Raw genomic sequence first — 21,427 nt, 5'->3', positions numbered from 1 at the left:
TTTAAGATTAGCAAAAACTACAACTCTCATTTGGCCTAATTTTTTCAATGCAAATCAAGTAAAAAAGTAAGCATAATAGGCATGATTACTGAGAATAGATAAAATTGTTGGGTCCACGTGATGAGAAAAATTAAATAAATATTGTAAAACCTTTCCAAATAATGAAATGCAACTATTTAAAAACGGCCGAAAAAGGAAAGAGAACAAGTATTTTTAAAGGGAAGGAATACTCCATAATTATTTTTTATTTTTATTTTTTTTTGAAATAGGAATACTCCATAATTAAAAAAGATTGAAATGGAAACAGAATATGAAATAGCAAAAGGAAAAAAAAAGGGAAAGGAAAAAAATAAAGAGGGCAAAAACGTCAAAGCACACTGCAAGGGCAAAACCCTGAAAGTAGCTTAAACCCTAAATTGTTCATTCCTTCCAATTTCTCGCTTTCCAACCAAACACGACCTCCTTCCCCCAAATTGACTGAGGAACTGTAATTTGATTGCCCAAAATTCAATCTTTTTCCAGAATTCGAAATCCTTGGTAAATAGTTATGTTAATTTATTTGATTTCCCTGTATTAATTGATTAAATTGTTGCTGTAAATTGCTTATTTTGTAACAGGAAAACAATTAATTGTTAAGTAAACTCAAGAATTACAATGGGTCGATTTCGTCATGTAAGAATTCCCACTTATTAATACTACCTTATTAATTGTTTTATTACTATGATTTTTCTGTTATTTATGTATATTTATGAATTGGGATTGTTGGAATAATAGAGGAAGAAGAAAGTTGTTGTAAAGCCAAATGTGAAGAACCAACAACTGCCTACTGTTGATCATGTTACTGGGAAGAAGATACCCCAAAGTTTCGTATTCTCTAGAACTAAGCTTCCTTCGGTTTTACGACAACTCGAAATGGATATGAGGAAATTGATGCTTCCTTACACTGCCCTTAAGCTCAAGGTTTGATTTTTTTGGGCCTGTTTTTCTTTAATTTTGTTGCTGGAATCGTACATGTTATGGAATGTTCTTTGGTTTTAATACCCTTTTTGTTATTTTAGAAATTGTTGGATGGAAATGAATGATATTGGCGATTGATTGACAATTAAGATGTAGTATGCGGCGAAATTATAATGAGAAGTCTTGTTTAAATTTGCTTTGATGATCTTTTATCAAAGCAAATGTTGCATAATAGTTCAATAAAGTTGAGTGTAGAGCTTTCCCTTGATTTAATAAACTTGTTAGAATTTGATGGTTATTAGTGGTTTGAGATTAGCAAATTCCTTCTAATTTATTGAAGACTTTTTAGGGTCTTTATCACTGAATACGAGTATATTGTTTCGTTCTTTCGATAGTTGCCGCCCCTTCCTCAGTAGAAAATAAAGAATCTTTTTAATAATTCATTTGCTTACAATCACTCTTGCATGATTCTCTTTGAGACTTAAAGCTTATTCTGTGGCTGTACATTTGTGTTTTTTAGCTAGTTACACTTGGAAGTGAAAATATCTCAATGCAGGAGAGTAGACCCTTTGATTCTTTGAATAAGACAACTGTTTCTGAAATAAAAAATGTCATTAAGACCTTTGGTTTTTTGACCACTTGATTGGGGCCGTGCTTGTGGCTCCGGCGTTTTATTGTCAGAAATTTCTGCAAAGGCTAATTATGTTTAAGCAAATGCTAGCTATATGATGAGATAGTGATGGGTTCTTAATGGTTTGTTCTGTGATCCAGGAAAAGAAGAGGAACAGTCTCAAGGACTTTTTGAATGTTGCCGGACCTATGGGTGTAACTCATTTCCTTATATTATCAAAAACCCATTCTGGACCATTTTTGAGAATTGCAAAGACCCCACAGGGTCCAACTCTTACATTTAAGATCCATGAATACTCATTGGCTATTGATGTTGCTCGAGCTCAGTTGCGACCTCGATGTCCCCATGATCTATTCAAAAACTCCCCTTTGGTGAGTCTCTGCAATATCTATTTAAATTTTATGTGCTGTTGCTTCCGTTTACTGCACAGAAGTATTATTTTCATGATTGTTAGAATGAAAATATAATAGCTTTTGATTAGTGGATATCTTATGATATTTTTCTTGAAGGACTGTTATGTATGAAAGGGGTTATTTTTCAGTTCTCTTGTAAAAAGTTGAGTAGGATCAAGATGGGTAGTAAGCACATCTGTATAGTTACTAAAAGCATGCAATAAGGGTTGCAGACAATGTGTTACCATGCATATATGTCAGGATGGTACAGTCTATAGATTAGAGGGTCTTCTTTAAAAACTGTTGCTTGAGTTGCTAATAAGTCTCATTAGAATAATAATGAGAATGGATAGAACTTGGGACAAAATCTCAAACTGACTTCTATCTCATAAATGTCAAGGATGGATAAATGGAGCAGGGTAGAGATAAAGATAGGAGAAATAACCTCAGTGGAGGTCCATTAATGCCCCTTTTCTCTGGCACTCACCACCTCCTTTCCTACCTTCAAAGAAGAGAGGAAACAAAACAGGATTACACTGAACCATTTGTGGTGTTATGCTTCAATTCAGGGAGTTTCAGGGAGGAAATATCATGCCATAAAAGTGATAAGCAATTTTTTATTTTTCATGTATTATGCTTGGGCAAGTAAATATTGGAACATAATGCACATCGTCAAAAGGATTCCTGAATCTATCATATCACCAAAGCTTCTAAAATTTGTATTTCCCTTTGTTTACAACATTTAAAAATTATAATTTTATCGTAACTTTTTATGGTGGAGCTTCCTGTTCTACTGGTTGTTGGAACCTGTTGGTTTTGAAAGAAAATGGGAGTTATCTGCTGTCCACTCCGAAGGAAATTGAAGGGGGTTTTCTACGAGAAAGTGGATCCTTTAGGGTGTTTTGAACAAGAGTCTCTTGGCTAGGGAGAGTTTACAAAAGCTAGGGCCTGTGTCCTCCTTTGAAACCGCATCATTAAATTTGTTGCTTTTTCAAGCCAAAAAAGCCAACAAAGGCAGCTAACCATCATGTAGATTCGTTGGCATGTGTGTCAGTATTGGGAACTGGAAAAGTGGAAACCATTGCAAGTAGAGGGGAGAGGAGATGTGAGTGAGATATGAGACTTGTTCACATTCCTTCTTTGTCATGTATCAGGATGTTTATATTCATTGGAGGAAATTTATCTTTTAATTGGGGAGTTGTGGGCCAGCCCCTTTTTTTATGTTGTGAGAAGTTGTGAAGTGCTGATTCTGTGCTCTGTGTGTGTTTTTCTTTCTTTTCATTTTTTCCCCTGACTTCCTCTCTACACATAACTTAAGCTATGCACCTTTCTTCTTTAAAAATGAGTTCTGAGAAGGGTTAGTAAGTTATATTTTACCCAGAAACAGATTAATTCAAGTTCAGTTAAGGGCTAATGAGCTAAAAGTCCACTATGGCACTAAGTTGAAATATTATCTACTTTAGAAATTTTCTAGTGCAAAAAACGTTGTTCTGTTGTAAATGGAGTAACTTCTGTTGCTTCTTTACTAGTTTGGACTGTTAGGGTTTTATTAAGCAGTCTTCAGGTCTTCTGTGTTCAGTTCTTCAATTGTATCTTGATTGTTGTGTAACTAATCTTTATCACCTTGTTTGTATAAATTTGGCAGCTTGTTCTGTCTGGTTTTGGCACGGGAGAGGAGCATTTGACGCTGACAACTAGAATGTTTCAGCACATGTTTCCATCTATTGATGTTAACACAGTAAGAGACTTGATCGCTAGCTCTAAGTATCTTGCTGATTAATGCTATTTTGGACTCATTTTGTTGTTTCCTCTTACAGGTCAAACTTTCTTTATGTCAGAGAATAGTGTTGATTCACTATAATAAAGATACTAAACGTATAGATTTTCGGCATTATTCTATCAGATTACAACCTGTTGGTGTGTCACGTAGACTCAGAAAATTTGTGCAGAACCATCAGGTCCCTGATTTAAGAAACCTGCAGGATGTGAGTGATTTTGTAACAAGGTAATAATAGTCTTCAACTATCTTCCCCTCCTTGCACTTGACTTCTTTCTATGGTAGGGTATCACTAATTCTTGGTAAGTTTTGATTTGATTGTTTGTTTTTACCTAAGTCTTAGGCACTTTGTTTCTGATTTCCAGTTATTGTAATTAATTGTAGTCTTTGTATTATTTGTCTTGTTCCTGGATTTCGGCTACTTTGAATGGTTTCTTATTTGGTTAGTAGTATCTGTGTTTCATAAAATTTCTTTGCCGGAAAAGGAGAGGGGAGGGGGGAGTTTACTATTGAAACAAGGTGAATATTTTTCTTTTGGTGGATGTTGAAAATCAATGTCTTTTTGTTCAATTGATATTAAAATGTATGTGTACGTTAAAATTTCTTGGTTGGGATTCCCACAAACAATGGCTGCTGTTACATCCCGATGGATGATTAAATGTTTACTGGTTCATGAATATGATACTCCCTCCGTTTCACTCTGTTAATTTGACTTAGAATCTTTTCGCGAGACAAATTTGGTCAAAGTAGGAAGAACATATGAAACAGAGGGAGTATGAGTTCAGAAATCCTTGATAGTCTTGAACTTCTTACTTGAAAGTTAACTGTCCTTTGTACATTATGTGCATCCACTTCTGTTTAATGTATTCTGTTTCATTATTGTAGGGCTGGTTATGGATCTGAAAGTGAAGCTGAAGATGAAGCTGCGCATGTTAGCCTTGTGAACGATCTTGGTAGAGTCAACCGTGCATCTACAAAAAGTGCTGTCAAACTTCAAGAGATTGGACCAAGGATGACTCTTGAACTAGTCAAAATTGAGGATGGAATGTGTTCTGGTCAATTGCTTTTCAGTAGTGATGGTAAATACAACTTGTATCTTCTTTTAACCTACTTCGTTATATATTTAAAAGGATCTTGCTAATGAACACCCCTAGGGCGTTGGATAAGCATTTAAAATATTACCTAAAGAGGTATTAATTTATAAAAGCATGACAAAATCACACATCGATTGGTGTAATTAAGATTCATATTAATTTAATCTTTCTACTTTTAGCTTGCTTATCTAACGCCTCTGGGGCTTGTGCTTGTGCTCTGCTAACTTCAATTTTCTAGTTCCATCATCTTATTAATTTTTCTTTCTTCTTTGGATTTAAAATAGGAAATGTTGGTAATAAGAGTTCTCCAGAGGATGAAAATGAGGAGGAAGAAGATGAAGATGAAGAGGAAGACATAGACGAAGAAGAAGATGAAGAAGGTGATGAAGAAGATGAAGAAGGTGATGAAGAAGAATAGGTTGTTGGTAACTATCTCTGAGTTGCGAAGTAGGCTTGAAGATTCAAACTCAACTCGAAAAGGGAATGGCTCATTAATTTGGAAGGCTGGCAGTGTAAGTTTGCCAGCAGCTAAATTTTGCATATTGTTGAGAGGGATTAGGTGTTACATAGCATGGAGTACAACTTACAGAATAGTTAAAATTTTTGCGGTTACTATCGCCTCTGTTTTTGCTGCTACTATGTAACTGGGACTACAGGGGCAGTAAAGGTTGAAAGGTGTTTAAGTTATGTTGTGTAAAATTATCTCCAGTTTTGCATGAATGCAAGTTCATTTTCATTGTGTAAAATTATCTCCAGTTTTGCATGAATGCAAGTTCATTTTCATTGTGTAAAATTATCTCCAGTTTTGCATGAATGCAAGTTCATTTTCATTTAAAAACAACGATTTTTCTGCAAATTACTCAATATACCCTTCATTTTTTTTTTCTACATTTCTATATCTTTATCTCTTCCTCTCCACCTCCGATTCAATCGACAACTGAATTACTGATCTATGTCCTCTTCATCTTGTTAGAATTATACTAGGCCAAATCTTCGTTGTTATGACTACTTATTACAAAATAATACTTCGTCTGCTTTTGCTTATTTGCTTTTGCTTGTTTGAACCGTCCCACATTCATAATGCAAAGACGTCAGAATTTACCTGCGCTCTCCTTGGCTTGGCTATATTAAGTTAGATTCATTAGATTTAAACATGATGTGATTGGTGTTGAACCTAAGAGATAACTCCATTGAAGTGTAAGAAACAACTAACCACCCCACCACACGTACATCTTTAGAAGTAAGCTTGCACTTTCAAAGAACCTGGAACACATTGTTTCTTCCTTTGTTCTTATACATTAGTCATTGAGAGTCAATGAGTTAGGAGGAACCCATAAAATTTATTAAACAACTGTCGGCAATAGGTCTCTTCCTAGTTCCTATAATACATACTCGTAGTAAACAACAACAAAGCCTTTGTCCCAACATACTAATCTTGAAGGTCAGAAATGGTTTGAGAAGAGTTTAAAATCGCAAACCAGCCAGAAATTTGCTAACAAAAATCGGTACATGTTTGCTAGTTAATGTTCTTGAACCAGACAAGCAAGAAACAAGAGGCTTTTGAAGCTGACTGCTGATTCCCATAAAAATGGAATGGTATTGTGGTAAGCTTCCACAGCCAGAGATAATCAACTTCCCTAAACAAATGATGAACAAAAATTTGAGGGCCAATTTTGGTCTGTTATGCTGATTTCTTCAGAATCTCCTCTGATGGAACTTCCAAGGTTGCCCCAGCGTGATCTTTACTTGGTTTCATTTCTGCACCACATAAGTATACCATGTTAAATGATCAAAGAAACGTAAAAAAATGGGTTTAAACTCTTCAACAAAAAATAATAAAAAAAAAATGACATGGACTAAGCGGGGGAAAAAGACAGATTATATCAACGGCTGCAAAAAAGAGGATAACAAACAATCAGGACATACTGTCCTCTGAATATTGAAACAAAGACTACAATTTAATCAATTCCTTTGAACCTCATCAAGAGTAATTCTGAAAAAGCCCAATACCTTATCCTAAAATAACTTAGAAGACAAAAAAACTCATGATAAGATCCTGGGAGTTTTGCTCTAATTACACTTCCTCTCCTTACCCTCACCAAATCCTCTAAAGGGCAATCCCAAGATTACTCATGTAGGTGCAAACAACCTCTGCTGAAAGGTAACTCACCAAATTAGTGGAAATACATGGAAACAAAACTCACTATTAGTATGACAAAGCAACTACATAATTTGGAGAAAGAATCAATCTGGGCCTTAGCTTAAGGAGCATGTCACCACTCACCAGCGTTAATCTCTCATACAGCTCTTACATCTAAGACACTTTTGAAACAACTTCACTAATCAAGAGATCACTGGTTTTAACTAATTAGCATAAATTCTTTCAATCCTTTGCAGCCAAACAGTGAGTAGCTTCAAGACTTCAACAAAGAACATAAGATAGTCGCCGGACAGAGGGAGGGAGTAGTAACACTCATTTTGACGAAGTTAATTGGGACAATCCGTTTAGAATTGAATAATAACTTTCTTCACTCAGTCCTTTGCTTTTCCTCTGTGAGATAGCAGATGTCAATAATCTATAAACTCAAGGCTCCAACAGAACCAGCAGGAGTCAACACACAAGGGTCCCTAATCCTGCCTAAGATCAAAGTTTCCTAGAGGCGTGGGTATAGTAAACAATCCATTATGCTGAAATTTCAGAGATGGTACCATATCAGCCATTCACTCAATTGGTCGTATCCGACTTTATCCTGTAGGACCACATTAGATAGTTATATTTGCCAAAGCAGCAAAAATACCATTCCATTTCACCAAAGAAGCATAAACAAATGTTGATAGAATGATGAGTTAACTATACATTGTGAAAGCTAGTTGAGAGGCGTCTCCAAATAGAGGGAGCTCCAGAAATCAGAATTTTTTTAAAAAAATCCACAATACTTCCTAGTTCCTTAACTTTATGCACCTAACCTATCTCATCCTGCTACTGATAGTCTAAATTCAGTCCTTAATTGCTCAGAGGGTATATCTGTTTCAGCAGGCTTGAAGCTTAGAAGTTCTAATTCAGAATAAAGACAGTCATGAAATTCAAACTCATGAAACTGAATTCAAAGTTGGATTTACTTTCCTCTTTCTGACAGTAGCCTAAATCTGAGTCATGGAGAGAAATTGAGAGGAAAAAAAAAACACATGTTTAATAACCAACCCTAATAAGATCTAATAGTTGGAGCAACTTTTGCATTTATACACTAGTTTGAATATTAGCATCAGAACCACTGAATCCAGGTGTGAGAGAGGTTAAGACCTTATAGGAGAGGGAAGATCAGATGAAGAAAAGGAACAGGTGCTGTTATGTCCTAATTATCAGAGCACCTGACAGTAATCAGTTTTTTCCCTTCAAATCTGAATCATTCCAAACATCTGTGTTCAATATGCGGCTCCCAAAACTTACCAAACAGCTTCAACGTTGCGGAAATATTTTCCAAATTGGCTACTCAGGGTAATAGCTGGTTTATCCAATTTACTAATCAAGTGAATCCTCTAAATAGTCCCTATATGGCTATATTCCATCATTTCTAACTAGATGGCCAGAAAACGCCACATCTGCTAGAATCCGGCTCGATTTAACATCTAAGTGCACGACTAAAAATTCTAAATGAGTAGAGTTAACTTATCAAGAGTCAACTGTGCATCAATATCAAACACAAATAAAAACCAAACAGATGATTACATGAAAGTTTTAAAACCCAGCAAAATGTCAGGGATCTTAGTAGTTCAATAAAATAAATTTCATCAATTGACTAAGCTTTCTACTTCTAAATTGCGTTACACATAGTTTCAACTAAACCCTAAACCCAATACCCATTCAATCGAGCAATCAAAACACGAAAATACAGACTAGAATAGTCAGATTTTCCAATTAGATAGCATTCAAATAGCAGGCATTCAATTAGCATTAGCGGTATTATACACGAATTTTCCAACTTTTTCATTCAGACAATTCATCAAACAGTTGGCAGGCAATCTAATCTCGTCACAAAACTCAATAAATCAGCTTCACCTCTCTCAATTACAAACTTTAAGCATTAACCCATCAATCCAACAAAGCATAAAATCCCAAAAACCATCTGAAAAGGGAAGAATTTCTCCCAACAACACAAAAATCCCAAATAAAAAAGAACAAAATTGGAAAGAAAAGGAATTACCATATCCACCCCGTTCATTGAGCTTGGCTTGGACGATCATGGTGGAGATGAAATGGGAAGCTTCATGAGCTTCATCAACGAGTCTCTGAATATCTTCTTTGGAATTGACGTTTTTGTTCTCTTCAAATTTGGAGCGAACTTCCATGGCAGAAGCATTAAGCATCTGGGTATCTCCTGCAAATGATTTTCGAGTTGCCTTCAAAATTTCTCTGTAGACTTTGAGCACCTCCGTTCTCATCATCTCTCCCAGTTTTTTTCTGAAACTTTGATCGTTGATTTCTTGGTTTTGCGATTGAAGGAGACGAACAGTGTTAGAAGGTCGATTGGAGATTAGGAGGTCCGGCAAAATTAAGTCAAATCGAATGATCCGGTTAACGGGTTAAGGCTCGAAATGTGACCCGTTAATAATTGACATAGTTTGGTTAAGGCTCGAAAAGTGACTATAGAGATGTCAATTTGAATAATTGAATCGGGTCTGATTAGGTCGGGTCAGGTCAATTTTTAAAATTGCGTCATGCTAAATTATTGTATACACACGAGTTCAAATTTAAATTGGATATCTTTTGGGTCGGTTTCGAATCGGATCGGATCGAGTGTAGTTTTGACACCTCATTTAAATGTGACCCATTAATAATTAACATAGTTGATCAAACCCATCACACTTGTCAACATATGATTTGTACAAATTATAAGCTAAACGGTTAATATATGAAAATATACCTTAATAAAAAAATGATACTACGTATTAAGCAAATAGTTATTAATACTAATTTGACAATGTTTTTAAATAGTATTTCCTCCGTTTCTTTTTAGTTGACATGTTTTTTTAGTCACGTTTGTCAATAAAAAAATTCAATCATTAGGGCCTGTTTACATTTACTGAAGTGAGCTGAACTGAACTGAATTGAACTAATTGGAGCTAAGCTGAACTGAACTGATTGGAGCTGAACTGAACTGAATTGAACTAATTGGAGCTAAGCTGAACTGAACTGATTGGAGCTGAACTGAACTGAATTGAACTAATTGGAGCTGAACTGAACTGAAATAAATATTTTATGAGAGAAGGAAATTAGAAATTGAATTAAATTGGATTGAAATGAACTGAACTGATTGGAGCTGAATTGAACTGAAATTAAATTGAAGTGAAGAAGCCCTTAACATCTTTAATTACCGATAAACAAAAATTATGAAAAGTTGATATTTAGAATATATTGTGACAAATCTAACAAGATTACACACGACTATATTTTTCATTACATATAAAGCACAAACGCGGTCAAAAGGGACTGAGTGAATAGTGCTAAAGTCAAAATGTGTCAACTAAAAAATGAAGGTAGTACTTTGTAACCTTTGAGTTTTTTTATACTTCAATCGCCCCATTATACTTGCAACACTAGAGTTTTACGCCAATGTACAAAGTCTTACATGATTATTATTTTAGTTCTGTTTGAGTTTAGTCCATGTCCTAAGCTCAAGGTACCTAGAATGGCGAAAATACCTGACAGGCTCAAGTTGTATTCACCTAATAAAAAATAAAACCTAAATCCACTAACTATGTAAATAGGGAAGAAGGGTCGAACCAAAGGGAAACAAGTCAATTTATTCCAGGGCAAAACATAATAATCAATTATCAATGCATCAATTAATCGGATCATAAAGGGCTTTCGCTACGTATTACAATCACACAATTAATCTACCGGTATTAAATCTCATCTCTCGAATCTTGACTTCACCATTTATAAATTAACCTGCCTATTGAAACTAGACCTAAACATCAATTCTCATCTCTCGAATCTCGAATCAATATTGTCAAACTCATGCATAAAAGATCAGGCTTAATCTAATCACAGAGCATTAAACCAATCAATAGGAAATTAATCTAGCATTAACAATCAAAAACAATAAATTACCCCTTCATATTATTTATGGATCCCTAAATACCCTAGAAAAAAAACTACTGACACATAATTAAATCTAAACTAATCAAAGTAATTAAAGAAAGCATGATAAAGAGCAAGAATTAAGAGAAAGAGAATAATAGTATTAAAGTAAAAAGAAAACAAGATAATAAATCTTGATGTGAAAAATAGAGAAGAAAAGAAAAATAAACTAAAAGAAAAGAGAATAAAAAAACTACCTAATCTAACGCTTGTCCTACGTACTACTACTACTCCACTTAAATAGGAAAAGAAAAAGAAGTTTAACATCAAGTCAACTTTTAATCTACTCCCACTAAAACAAGGAAATAAAATCCTAACATAATTAAAACTAAAGAATTCACTCTTTTAAGGCCTATGTACTACTAATTCCTATTCACTACATCCTCCTTTGGCTAGTAATACCTACCCCCCTGAAATTACTGAAAAACCCTCCCCCCACTAACCACACCCCACTAACTACAGTAAAACCATTAACCTTACCACATGCAGTTACTGTGCAATAACCATACACTTCCCACGGTAACTGCAAGTAAATGCAACTTCCCACCCAAAAAAATCATATATATACGAATTAAAAAAAAAAAAAATTCAAAAAGCTGATCAAATTCTACACTCTTCTTCATTTTCTCTCTCCATTTTCTCTCTCATGAAACGAATGAACAAGCAAAATTCATACTAATTTCTGCACTTTCTTACAATCGATCAACAATGAGTACTCTACAAGAAGAACATGCATTACAAAAATCTACTGAAAAATCAGAATCGTAAGTATTTGAGCAATTTTTTGCAATTAAACCCTAATTTTTTGAAATTTTGTTCAATTGCAAGTTTATTTGTTTAGTTTTTTGGTAGAACACAAAAGGAAGATCCAAAAGACGACAAAGAAGATCCTGAAGCTTTGTAAGTGAACAATTTTAAGAATTAAACACTTAATTTTTTAAGATTTTGTTCAAAAAAAAGTGAGAAAAGTACTAATTTGTATATTGTGTTTTGCAGAAAACAAAAGCAGGACGAGCAACCAGAAAACAAAGATCCTCTGGTTGATCCTAAACTTTTGCAAGACATAATATCGTCCAGTGGTCCTCCTGAAAAAGAAATGTCTTCAATTCCAAGGTATAATGATCAATTATGAATTACTAAATGTTCATATACCTGTTTGAAGTTGTACATTTGAATGTTGATTTTTAATTACATAAATATACATGTTTGTACTTGCACATTTATACATATATAAATGTTCATTTTACTGCAAAACTATGAACATGTACATATTCATTTATGAAAACATATATACAATTGTACATTTTATTGTAAAATTATGAACAAATATATTAATATGATACTTTTTTCCTATTAAAATGCAAATCACTGTAATTAAGAAAAATGAACATTTATATTTTATAAAATGATCAATTACAATTTGTGTTGTAAAACTAAATAAATATGCATGCAAACTGATATATTGATGGTAACTTTTGATATTGTAGTGTTGAACCATGTAAAGTGAAACACATGATGAAATTTAGATATGGAAATTCTGAACCTAAAATTGAACAAGAGATTATGCAGCCAATTATTTCCAATGAAATAAAAGAAGACCATAGTAGTTGGTGGGAACCATATATTGATAGAAAAATGTTAGTCCCCAAGTAAGTTAATTTATGTAATTTATTTATTTCCATAACTAATTGTATACATGTCAGTTTTCTGAAATAATTCTTAAAATTCTAGTGAGAAAAAAAAGATCAAGGTAACTTTTATAATGTCAAAATCAAGGCCAGAGACAAATCAACTAATAAGGTATCAAATTTTAATACTATTTTTAAAATTTAACATGTAAAATATAACCATTGTTTTCAAGTACATTTTCTATTTCAAACAATTTTAATTAAACAATTGGACTTAAAAACAATGCAGAGAAACAAATCAAGAGATGTCAACTACTGTTGATAAATCACAGCAAAGGTAAATGTTCATTTTAAAATCATTAAATAATCATTTACATAAATACAAATGATTGATTTTATACTGTTACAATTTTTTGCCTTTTAGTGATGAAGAAAAGAAAGAACAAACTACTATGGCTCATGATGTAGAAAAACCCATGAACAAGGAGTAAATATGCATAGAATAATAATTGTTCATTAACACTATATAATATAAACATTTTCATTATTATTTACATTGACATATATAAATAAACTAATTTCAGAGATTCATCAGTCAGTGTACACAGTACTCCTGAAGTACAACAAAAAACAATACAGAGGTATACATTCTACAACATCATAATCAACTGTTTCAATTTTTATGCTGTTTGTATTCTAATATTTTTAGAATTATATGAAAATAATACAGCAAAATGGAAGCAATGCAACATGATGCAAGAAAAAATCAAAAATTTGCAAAAACAACTCTGAAAATTCTTCAAAAGCTGCAGAAGAAGAATCTGATGTTAAAATCAACAAAAAAGAAAAAAGAAAAAGTTGATGATGAGAAGAAATCAATTGAGGAAGGTAAACCTGTAGAGAAGCTGTCAAAAGAGGAAGGTGAAGGAAAAAAACCTATTGAAGGTAAATGCTCAAACATAACAAGTAAATTGAACATTTGTGCGGGATTGTTTATTTGTCTATTTTTAATGTGTGAACATGTATCTATTGTAGGAGATGAACAAAAGGATTCAGAAGATATTCCAAAGAGCCAGAGCCATGAAAAGGAAAATCTTAAAGATACTCAAGGTAAAATGCTCATCTTTATTATATAAACTGATCAATGATATCTCATAAAATGAACATATTATCTGTTTTGACATAAATGTTCATTTAATATTCTGTATGTGATCATTTGACATAACTATTAAATTACATGGTAAAATAAATGCAGCAAAGAAAATATTGGATGATTTCATTATTGAGGATGAGACTGACCTCATTGATGAAGATACGGAATCAGACAGTCTTGATGCTTCAATTGATCCTAGTGAAGGGTCAACAAAGAAGAAAAAATATTTTAAAATGGTTGCAAGAAGAGTGGGAAAAAGAATTCCCCTTTGGTAGAAGAGCTGTCAATTGGTAGAGTTACAAGAAGAAAAAATAAAGGTATATATATTTTATATAAATTTGTAGACATAAAATGTTTTAGAAATGTCATTATCTAATTGACATTATCTAAATTTTGCAAATGTCCTATCTCAAGCTTCACAATCAGAACCTGCTGTCAAAGAAATTTCACCAAAACAAAAACAGACACCTGCTCTTGCTGAAGCAAAACAATCTGGAACTCCTGCAAAAGGTGATAAAATGCACATTTTATTATCTATATAAATAAAGAACATTTTTCTTTTTGAAAATGAACATTATGTTTTAAAAAAATGATCATTTATATTATTATTTTTATGTAGGAGGAAAAAGGACAACTGCTGCAGATATTAATCCCATTCAAAAGAAACCAGGTGCTCCTGCTGAAAAAATAGTTAAAAAAGGTAAATATTCAATATGTTTTATATCATAATAATTTACTTTTTGAAAATGAACATTTTAATATCTAAATAAATAAAGAACATTTTTCTTTTTGAAAATGAACATTTTGTTTTAAAAAAATGAACATTTATGTTATTTTTATGTAGGAGGAAAAAAGACAACTACTGCAGATATTAGTCCTATTCAAAAGATACCAGGTGCTCCAGCTGAAAAAATAGTTAAAAAAAGGTAAATATTCAATATGTTTTATATCAAAATAATTTACTTTTTGAAAATGAACATTTTAATATCTAAATAAATAAAGAACATTTTTCTTTTTGAAAATGAACATTTTGTTGTAAAAAATGAACATTTTGTTTTAAAAAAATGATCATTTATGTTATTTTATGTAGGAGGAAAAAGGACAACTGCTGCAGATATTAGTCCTATTCAAAAGAAACCAGGTGCTCCTGCTGAAAAAGCTGTTCAATCAGGAAAAAAGAGGTCTGCTCCCACACCAGCAGGAGGAATAAAGAAAATGGCTAAGAAATCTGGTATAATCATGATATTTATTAATGTTCATTTGCAAAAAACTTAATGATCATATATAGTAAAAGTTCATATTTATTTATTTAGATAAATTTAATTTATTAAAGTTCATTTTCAATAACTTAAATGTTCATAGTTAATGACTTTTATATTCATTTTCAGTTGTCAGCCCTGCAAAGAAGATTTCTGGGAAGAGGAAAAAAATAGAGGAAGTTCCATCTGACGAACCATCTCAGGATCCTTCTGATGAAGATTCCACTGACAGTGGTGATGACAGTGAAACAAAGCTGAAACAAAGCTGAAACAGAGCTTATTGATGATGAAGATGATGAATTGGAGGAGGAAGAGGAGGAGGAGGAAGTTGAAGTAAAATCAAAGAAGAAAAAGGTAATGAAAAAGGGGCCAAAGAAAGTTAAGGCAGAAACTGAGAAGGAGGAGAAAAAGTTAGTAGTGTATAATCAACAGAAGAGCGAAGAAAGAGGGAGAAAAAAGATGAAAACAGAAATAGTTTTGGCAGGTGAAATTGATGAGATTGAGGAAATTCAGGAAGAGGAGTTTGAGGAAGAAAGATCATCAAAAAGGGGGGGGGGCATGTCAAGTTCATAGCATGGGTAAATAAGATGACAAAAACCGAAAAACAAGAAATTGTTGATATAGGTTTAGGATCACTTCTTGAAATAAATTTACCACAACTTGATCAAAAGTTCTGTAACTGGGTATTGGATAGTTTTGAAGAGAATAGTCAGAATTTTGAATTGCCAAAGAATGAAAAATTCAAGTTGAGGTAGAGGATGTGAGGGTAGTTTATGGATTGTCTACGGGAGAAATTCCAATTGTTAAGGCAAAGTCTGATAAAGCTAGTGAATAATATGCAGAATTTCTGAAGAAATGGAGAAAGTCATGGGGAGAAAAGACTCCATCAGTGAGTCGGGTATAATCACTTACTTTCTTTAAATGTTCATTTTAAATACACCAAATGATCATTAATAGTAATTGTCTTGTTCATTTGCTTCACAGATTGTGAATGGATACATACATGACAAATTCAAGAACAACAGACCACCAAGTGAACATTTCATAACCAATTTTTTAGCAGTTGCTGTGAACTGCATGATAAAGTGCATATCAAACAATCAACGTCATTTCAAGTTTCTTTTTTCAATGATGGAAAAAGAAAGAATAAGAAATTTAAATTGGTGTTAGTATGTCTTTGATTCACTAATAAAGAGTCATGTTGATTGGAGAAAGCAGAATGGAAAGGGGTTCTACAAAGGCCCTCTGCAATTTCTGATGGTAATATATGGTTTTATAAAATGTTCATTTATAATATGTAAAATGATCATTCATTTTATGATTATGTTCATTTGTATTTTCATTGATGTACATTTTCTATTTTGTCTTGTAGCTGTTTTACTTTGATAGGGTTCAAAGGTTGGACAAACGACCTCCAAGAACATTCCCCATTATATCTGTTTGGAAAAGAGACATGGTTCTTGAGAGATTGAAAATAGAGTATGAACTGGGGTTTGGTAGAGGTAAAATCTTACCTAGAATTGCTGTAAAAGTGGAAGAAAGTCCAGAGGTTAGGAAAATGATCAATAATAATGACATAAATGTTCAGTTTATTTATAATAAATTTATTTTAATAATTCTTATAATTTGATTTGCAATATAGGTTTTCTTGAATGATTTTGTTAGCCTAGTGAAAGAGACTAATACAAACCTTTCAAGACTTTCAGGAAAATTGATGAAGGCAAAGGAAATATTTCCAGAAGATCATTTGGTGAAAAAAGTTGATGAAATTTTAGGAAGAATGGCTACAAGGGAGCAATCAATCCTAAGCCAAGATGAAGAGTTCTATGAATCAGAGGAGTTCTTGAATGCAATTGCTCAAATAGAAAAAGATCTCATGGAAGCAGCTGATTTGAACAAAACTAGAAACTGGAAAAAGCAGGATTATGATGTACGAAAAGCATTTGCCTTCCATTTAACTCCACCGTCTCCAGCGACTGGTAAATACAAATTATATTCTTTTTTAAGCATCATGTCATCACTTTTAATTTAACAACTTTGTTTAACTAACAAAATTTAATTCAAAACAGGAACAGGTCCTAGTTCTTCAACACAGGCCTTTATTCTTGAACCCCAAATGCAAACAGTTTCAGGATCAACTGGAAAGGCTAATGAAGGAACATCTGCTATAGGTTCAATATGTTCATACTTAATAATCATAGTATTCATTTTCAATATTTGAATGTCTAAAATAAATTGATCATATTACAGATAAAAGAAATGTAGCCCCTGCTACAACAGCAGCTGAAAAGACTATTGAAGAAAGTTCAGCTTCAGGTAAAAGATGTTCATATATAATGAATATAATGATCATTTACAAGTATATTTCATTATAATTGTTTATTTTCAATAATTGAATTTTAAAAATAAATTAAACATATTTTACAGAACAAAGAAAAGTAGCCTCTGCTATAGAACCAGTTGAAAAGGCTAATGAAGGAAGTTCAACCTCAGGTATAAGATGGTGTAGGCGTCGTTTGAAGTGCGCCTACGTAAAAAGCATGTGTGAATATGCTTGGCACTCATAGGAAGTGGGAATTGACATAATACGATTAGGGACAAGGAAAGTAGGGAGCCGCCAAAAAGTTTATAAGGAACTTGTAAACCGTTCACGGATCGTAAAAAGGCAACCATGAATAAGGGACAACAAAGGCAACAACGATTGACCCGTGAAGGTTACACCCTATTCATAATTCATGAGATTACTAACTCCATATGGTTCGGAACCACGAAAGGAGTATCGGGGATGATGGTACGAAGTGAGTCATGGAGTCACATTCGCCCGTATTGGCCTCTACTCGATTCTTATAGTGAAAAACATTCTTGCAATCTCAAAGGCATACAAACAAAATATTCAATTTGCTCAAAACTATTATTAGGCTAAATTGGTTGAATATTAATGCACACATAATTCTAAAATATTGGTGATCACTTCAATTAATAATAAGATTAAAAGGATCCTAAACCGGTTGTCCAAATTATCTTATTAGGCGTGATTTCAATTACATATTCCTTTTAAACATGCAATATGGTGATCAATAAATATAATAGAACAAACATTAATATTGGAAGCAATTTAGCAATAATAACGTGAATCAAATTAAATAATAATAATAATAACCCTAATCATGATACTAGCAATATTAAAAATAAGAGTAATTAAATTAATTAATTACTCACATTCTGCGCGTTCCTTTGAATTGCTACATCATGAATAAACTGTTAGTAACTTCAATGAAAATACAAAGTAAATGAAAATTAAATTAAATAAAAAGTAGAGTTGATTTGGTCCAAACCCTCAGTTATTTGTACCTTTCACACCTTGGTTTAAGGACGGAACCTCGGGTTAAGTATAGACTCCTTGGAGTGCTTAGGGGAATTATTATGGAAGAATAAGGAGGCTAGAAATTAGGTTAAAGAGGGAGAAGAGAATGATTTTTGGTGTAAGGTGAGAGAGAATGATTATTGGTGCCCCGAACTGCAGAAAAGAGGGGGGTATTTATAGGGAAAATGAGCAGAGGGAACACACGGAACCCTAAAAAGATAAAAACCCTAAAAAAGGCTACCGCGACACGGTAGATTCTACCACGACACGGCAGATTCTACCGTGTCACGGGGGAAATTAGCGTGAAGCGGGGAAAAATAGAGTGACGCGGGAAATATTTGACCTACGGGAGTAAAAACGCGTGAAGGGATTACGCGGAAAATACACGGAGTTGTCCCGTGTCACAGCACTGGCACCGTGACACGGGAATTCCTACCGTGACACGACAGTAATTCCCGTGTCGCGGCACAGTTCCCCATGACGCGGGGAAGTTTTAAGCACCGTGACACGTCAGCAACCCACCGTGACACGGCAGAAAACGCCGTGACGCGCCAAAGTCCACCGTGTCACGGCATATGGCGCCGGGTCACGGTACTTATGCCAAGTCACGGGGTACTTATGCTGCGCGGTATTTCCAGTTTTTTACGTGTTTTTTAAAATCATCATAACTTTTGATCTGTAACTCGGAATAAAGCATATAATATATCATTGGAAAGCTTATCAACCTAATTAGAATTAAGTCAAAATAATTTGTAGATTTTAAGATATGGCCGTTTTAGTAGAAGGGTGTCGGTTTTGGGCCGAGTTTAATGTTTTGCTCATATCTTTTTCGTTATAGCTCGGAATTGGGCTTATGATATATGGTTGGAAAGCTTATTTAAAGGCCTATCCAACAAAATAATAATTGGATCAAAATTTTATAGCCATAAAATCAGTTTCTCTCAGTTTTGCGACGTGGACACGAAAAGTGGAAAATAGGTTATGGTTTAGGGAAATGAGCTAGAAATTGGATTGGCTCATGAAATATATTGGATAGAACATGCACTCCAAAGATTAAATACTCAACTCGACCAATAATGGCGGTGAAAGGTGTTCATCAACGGGTTTGGTTTTGGGGAGACATTTTTAGGTGTCTACAGATGGTCATATAAAATAAGTATAATGATCATTTACAAATACAAGAAATTGTTTATTTTCACATAATTAAAAGTGTTATTTTTTTAGGTGATCCAAAGAAGGGTTATTCTACAGTTCCTCCTGATGATATTGATTTGAAATTGAGCATAGGAGGAAAGAATGAAGATGTATTGGAAAAAGACAAACAAGGAGGACAGGGGTAATATGAAAAACCTCACCAAACTTTCAAGATGTATTAAGTGGATATGTATATTTAAAACAATCTAAATATTTAATAAGTAAGCACAATGTTTTATTTTAGGGATGAAGAAGTAGTGTTTATTTTGCTAAGAACAATTTGTGTTATGGTAATTTATTTTGCTAAGAACAATTAGTATTATGTATAATTCTTATATTTAAATTATGTAATTAAAGTTTTTAACTTTTCCAATATCAGAATGTTTAAGTATGGAATATATTTTCTAACAATATGTAACTTCAACGTGAAAATGAACATTTTGTTTTAAAAAAATGAACATTTTGTTTTTAAAAAAATGATCATTTATGTTATTTTATGTAGGAGGAAAAAGGACAACTTCTGCAGATATTAGTCCTATTCAAAAGAAACCAGGTGCTCCTGCTGAAAAAGTTGTTCAATCAGAAAAAAAGAGGTCTGCTCCCACACCAAGAGGAACAAAGAAAATTGCTAAGAAATCTGGTATAATCATGATCTTTATTAATGTTCATTTGCAAAAAATTTAATGATCATATATAGTAAAAGTTCATATTTATTTATTTAGATAAATTTAATTTATTAAAGTTCATTTTCAATAACTTAAATGTTCATAGTTAATGACTTTTATATTCATTTTCAGTTGTCAGCCCTGCAAAGAAGATTTCTGGGAAGAGGAAGAAAATAGAGGAAGTTCCATCTGATGAACCATCTCAGGATCCTTCTGATGAAGATTCCACTGACAGTGGTGATGACAGTGAAGATTCTGTTTACAAAGCTGAAACAGAGCTTATTGATGATGAAGATGATGAATTGGAGGAGGAGGAGGAGGAAGATGAAGTAAAATCAAAGAAGAAAAAGGTAATGAAAAAGGGGCCAAAGAAAGTTAAGGCAGAAACTGAGAATGAGGAGAAAAAGTTAGTAGTGTATAATCAACAGAAGAGCGAAGAAAGAGGGAGAAAAAAGATGAAAACAGAAATAGTTTTGGCAGGTGAAACTGATGAGATTGAGGAAATTCAGGAAGAGGAGTTTGAGGAAGAAAGATCATCAAAAGGGGGGGGGGGACATGTCAAGTTCATAGCATGGGTAAATAAGATGACAAAAACCGAAAAACAAGAAATTGTTGATATAGGTTTAGGATCACTTCTTGAAATAAATTTACCACAACTTGATCAAAAGTTCTGTAACTGGGTATTGGATAGTTTTGAAGAGAATAGTCAGAATTTTGAATTGCCAAAGAATGAAAAATTCAAGTTGAGGTAGAGGATGTGAGGGTAGTTTATGGATTGTCTACGGGAGAAATTCCAATTGTTAAGGCAAAGTCTGATAAAGCTAGTGAATAATATGCAGAATTTCTGAAGAAATGGAGAAAGTCATGGGGAGGAAAGACTCCATCAGTGAGTCGGGTATAATCACTTACTTTCTTTAAATGTTCATTTTTAATACACCAAATGATCATTAATAGTAATTGTCTTGTTCATTTGCTTCACAGATTGTGAATGGATACATACATGACAAATTCAAGAACAACAGACCACCAAGTGAACATTTCATAACCAATTTTTTAGCAGTTGCTGTGAACTGCATGATAAAGTGCATATCAAACAACCAATGTCATTTCAAGTTTCTTTTTTCAATGATGGACAAAGAAAGAATAAGAAATTTAAATTGGTGTCAGTATG

The 21,427-nt window shown here is 33.3% G+C and overlaps 3 protein-coding genes across 4 annotated transcripts; 2 read left to right on the top strand and 1 right to left on the bottom strand.

Annotated features, from left to right (window-relative positions):
* The first annotated feature begins 107 nt into the window (after positions 1-107).
* LOC110727862 (peter Pan-like protein) lies at positions 108-5,636 on the top strand. 2 transcript variants are annotated; one of them, XM_021907439.1, is made up of 8 exons: positions 110-537; positions 618-672; positions 775-960; positions 1,729-1,959; positions 3,626-3,718; positions 3,798-3,985; positions 4,643-4,836; positions 5,136-5,636. In XM_021907439.1, the coding sequence occupies exons 2-8, from the start codon at positions 655-657 to the stop codon at positions 5,267-5,269; spliced, it is 1,044 nt and encodes a 347-aa protein (XP_021763131.1). In that variant the 5' UTR covers positions 110-537; positions 618-654; the 3' UTR covers positions 5,270-5,636. The 2 variants fall into 2 exon arrangements, with proteins under 2 accessions (XP_021763132.1, XP_021763131.1); XM_021907440.1 differs by lacking the exon at positions 3,626-3,718 and having other exon boundaries at positions 108-537.
* Positions 5,637-6,268: 632 nt separating this feature from the next.
* LOC110727864 (mitochondrial zinc maintenance protein 1, mitochondrial-like) lies at positions 6,269-9,436 on the bottom strand. The gene is made up of 2 exons (XM_021907442.1): positions 9,054-9,436; positions 6,269-6,609 (listed from the first exon to the last, which is right to left on the bottom strand). The coding sequence occupies exons 1-2, from the start codon at positions 9,292-9,294 to the stop codon at positions 6,533-6,535; spliced, it is 318 nt and encodes a 105-aa protein (XP_021763134.1). The 5' UTR covers positions 9,295-9,436; the 3' UTR covers positions 6,269-6,532.
* Positions 9,437-11,701: 2,265 nt separating this feature from the next.
* On the top strand, positions 11,702-15,302 carry LOC110728285 (peptidyl-prolyl cis-trans isomerase CWC27 homolog). Its single transcript, XM_021907959.1, has 14 exons — positions 11,702-11,757; positions 11,846-11,893; positions 11,990-12,106; positions 12,911-12,958; positions 13,046-13,108; positions 13,206-13,262; positions 13,352-13,566; positions 13,657-13,731; positions 13,877-13,972; positions 14,189-14,284; positions 14,394-14,474; positions 14,619-14,669; positions 14,865-15,005; positions 15,163-15,302. Exons 1-14 carry the CDS (start codon positions 11,702-11,704, stop codon positions 15,300-15,302), a joined length of 1,284 nt encoding a protein of 427 aa, XP_021763651.1.
* The last annotated feature ends 6,125 nt before the right edge of the window (positions 15,303-21,427 follow it).

Source organism: Chenopodium quinoa, unplaced genomic scaffold (assembly GCF_001683475.1).
Source record: "Chenopodium quinoa cultivar QQ74 unplaced genomic scaffold, ASM168347v1, whole genome shotgun sequence".
Lineage (NCBI taxonomy): Eukaryota > Viridiplantae > Streptophyta > Magnoliopsida > Caryophyllales > Amaranthaceae > Chenopodium > Chenopodium quinoa.
Note: the sequence above shows the minus strand (reverse complement) of the source record. Positions and strands in the feature narration are given on the sequence as shown.

Excerpts from the sequence above, each read along its gene's own strand:
- LOC110727864 (XM_021907442.1), bottom strand. The coding sequence starts at position 9,294 with ATGATGAGAACGGAGGTGCTCAAAGTCTACAGAGAAATTTTGAAGGCA. Across the intron at positions 6,610-9,053 it reads CAATGAACGGGGTGGATATG|AAATGAAACCAAGTAAAGAT; the intron begins GTAATTCCTTTT and ends TATGTGGTGCAG.
- LOC110727862 (XM_021907439.1), top strand. Across the intron at positions 961-1,728 it reads ACACTGCCCTTAAGCTCAAG|GAAAAGAAGAGGAACAGTCT; the intron begins GTTTGATTTTTT and ends TCTGTGATCCAG. Across the intron at positions 3,986-4,642 it reads GTGAGTGATTTTGTAACAAG|GGCTGGTTATGGATCTGAAA; the intron begins GTAATAATAGTC and ends TCATTATTGTAG.
- LOC110728285 (XM_021907959.1), top strand. The coding sequence starts at position 11,702 with ATGAGTACTCTACAAGAAGAACATGCATTACAAAAATCTACTGAAAAA. Across the intron at positions 11,894-11,989 it reads AAAGAAGATCCTGAAGCTTT|AAAACAAAAGCAGGACGAGC; the intron begins GTAAGTGAACAA and ends TGTGTTTTGCAG. Across the intron at positions 14,670-14,864 it reads TCCTATTCAAAAGATACCAG|GAGGAAAAAGGACAACTGCT; the intron begins GTGCTCCAGCTG and ends TATTTTATGTAG.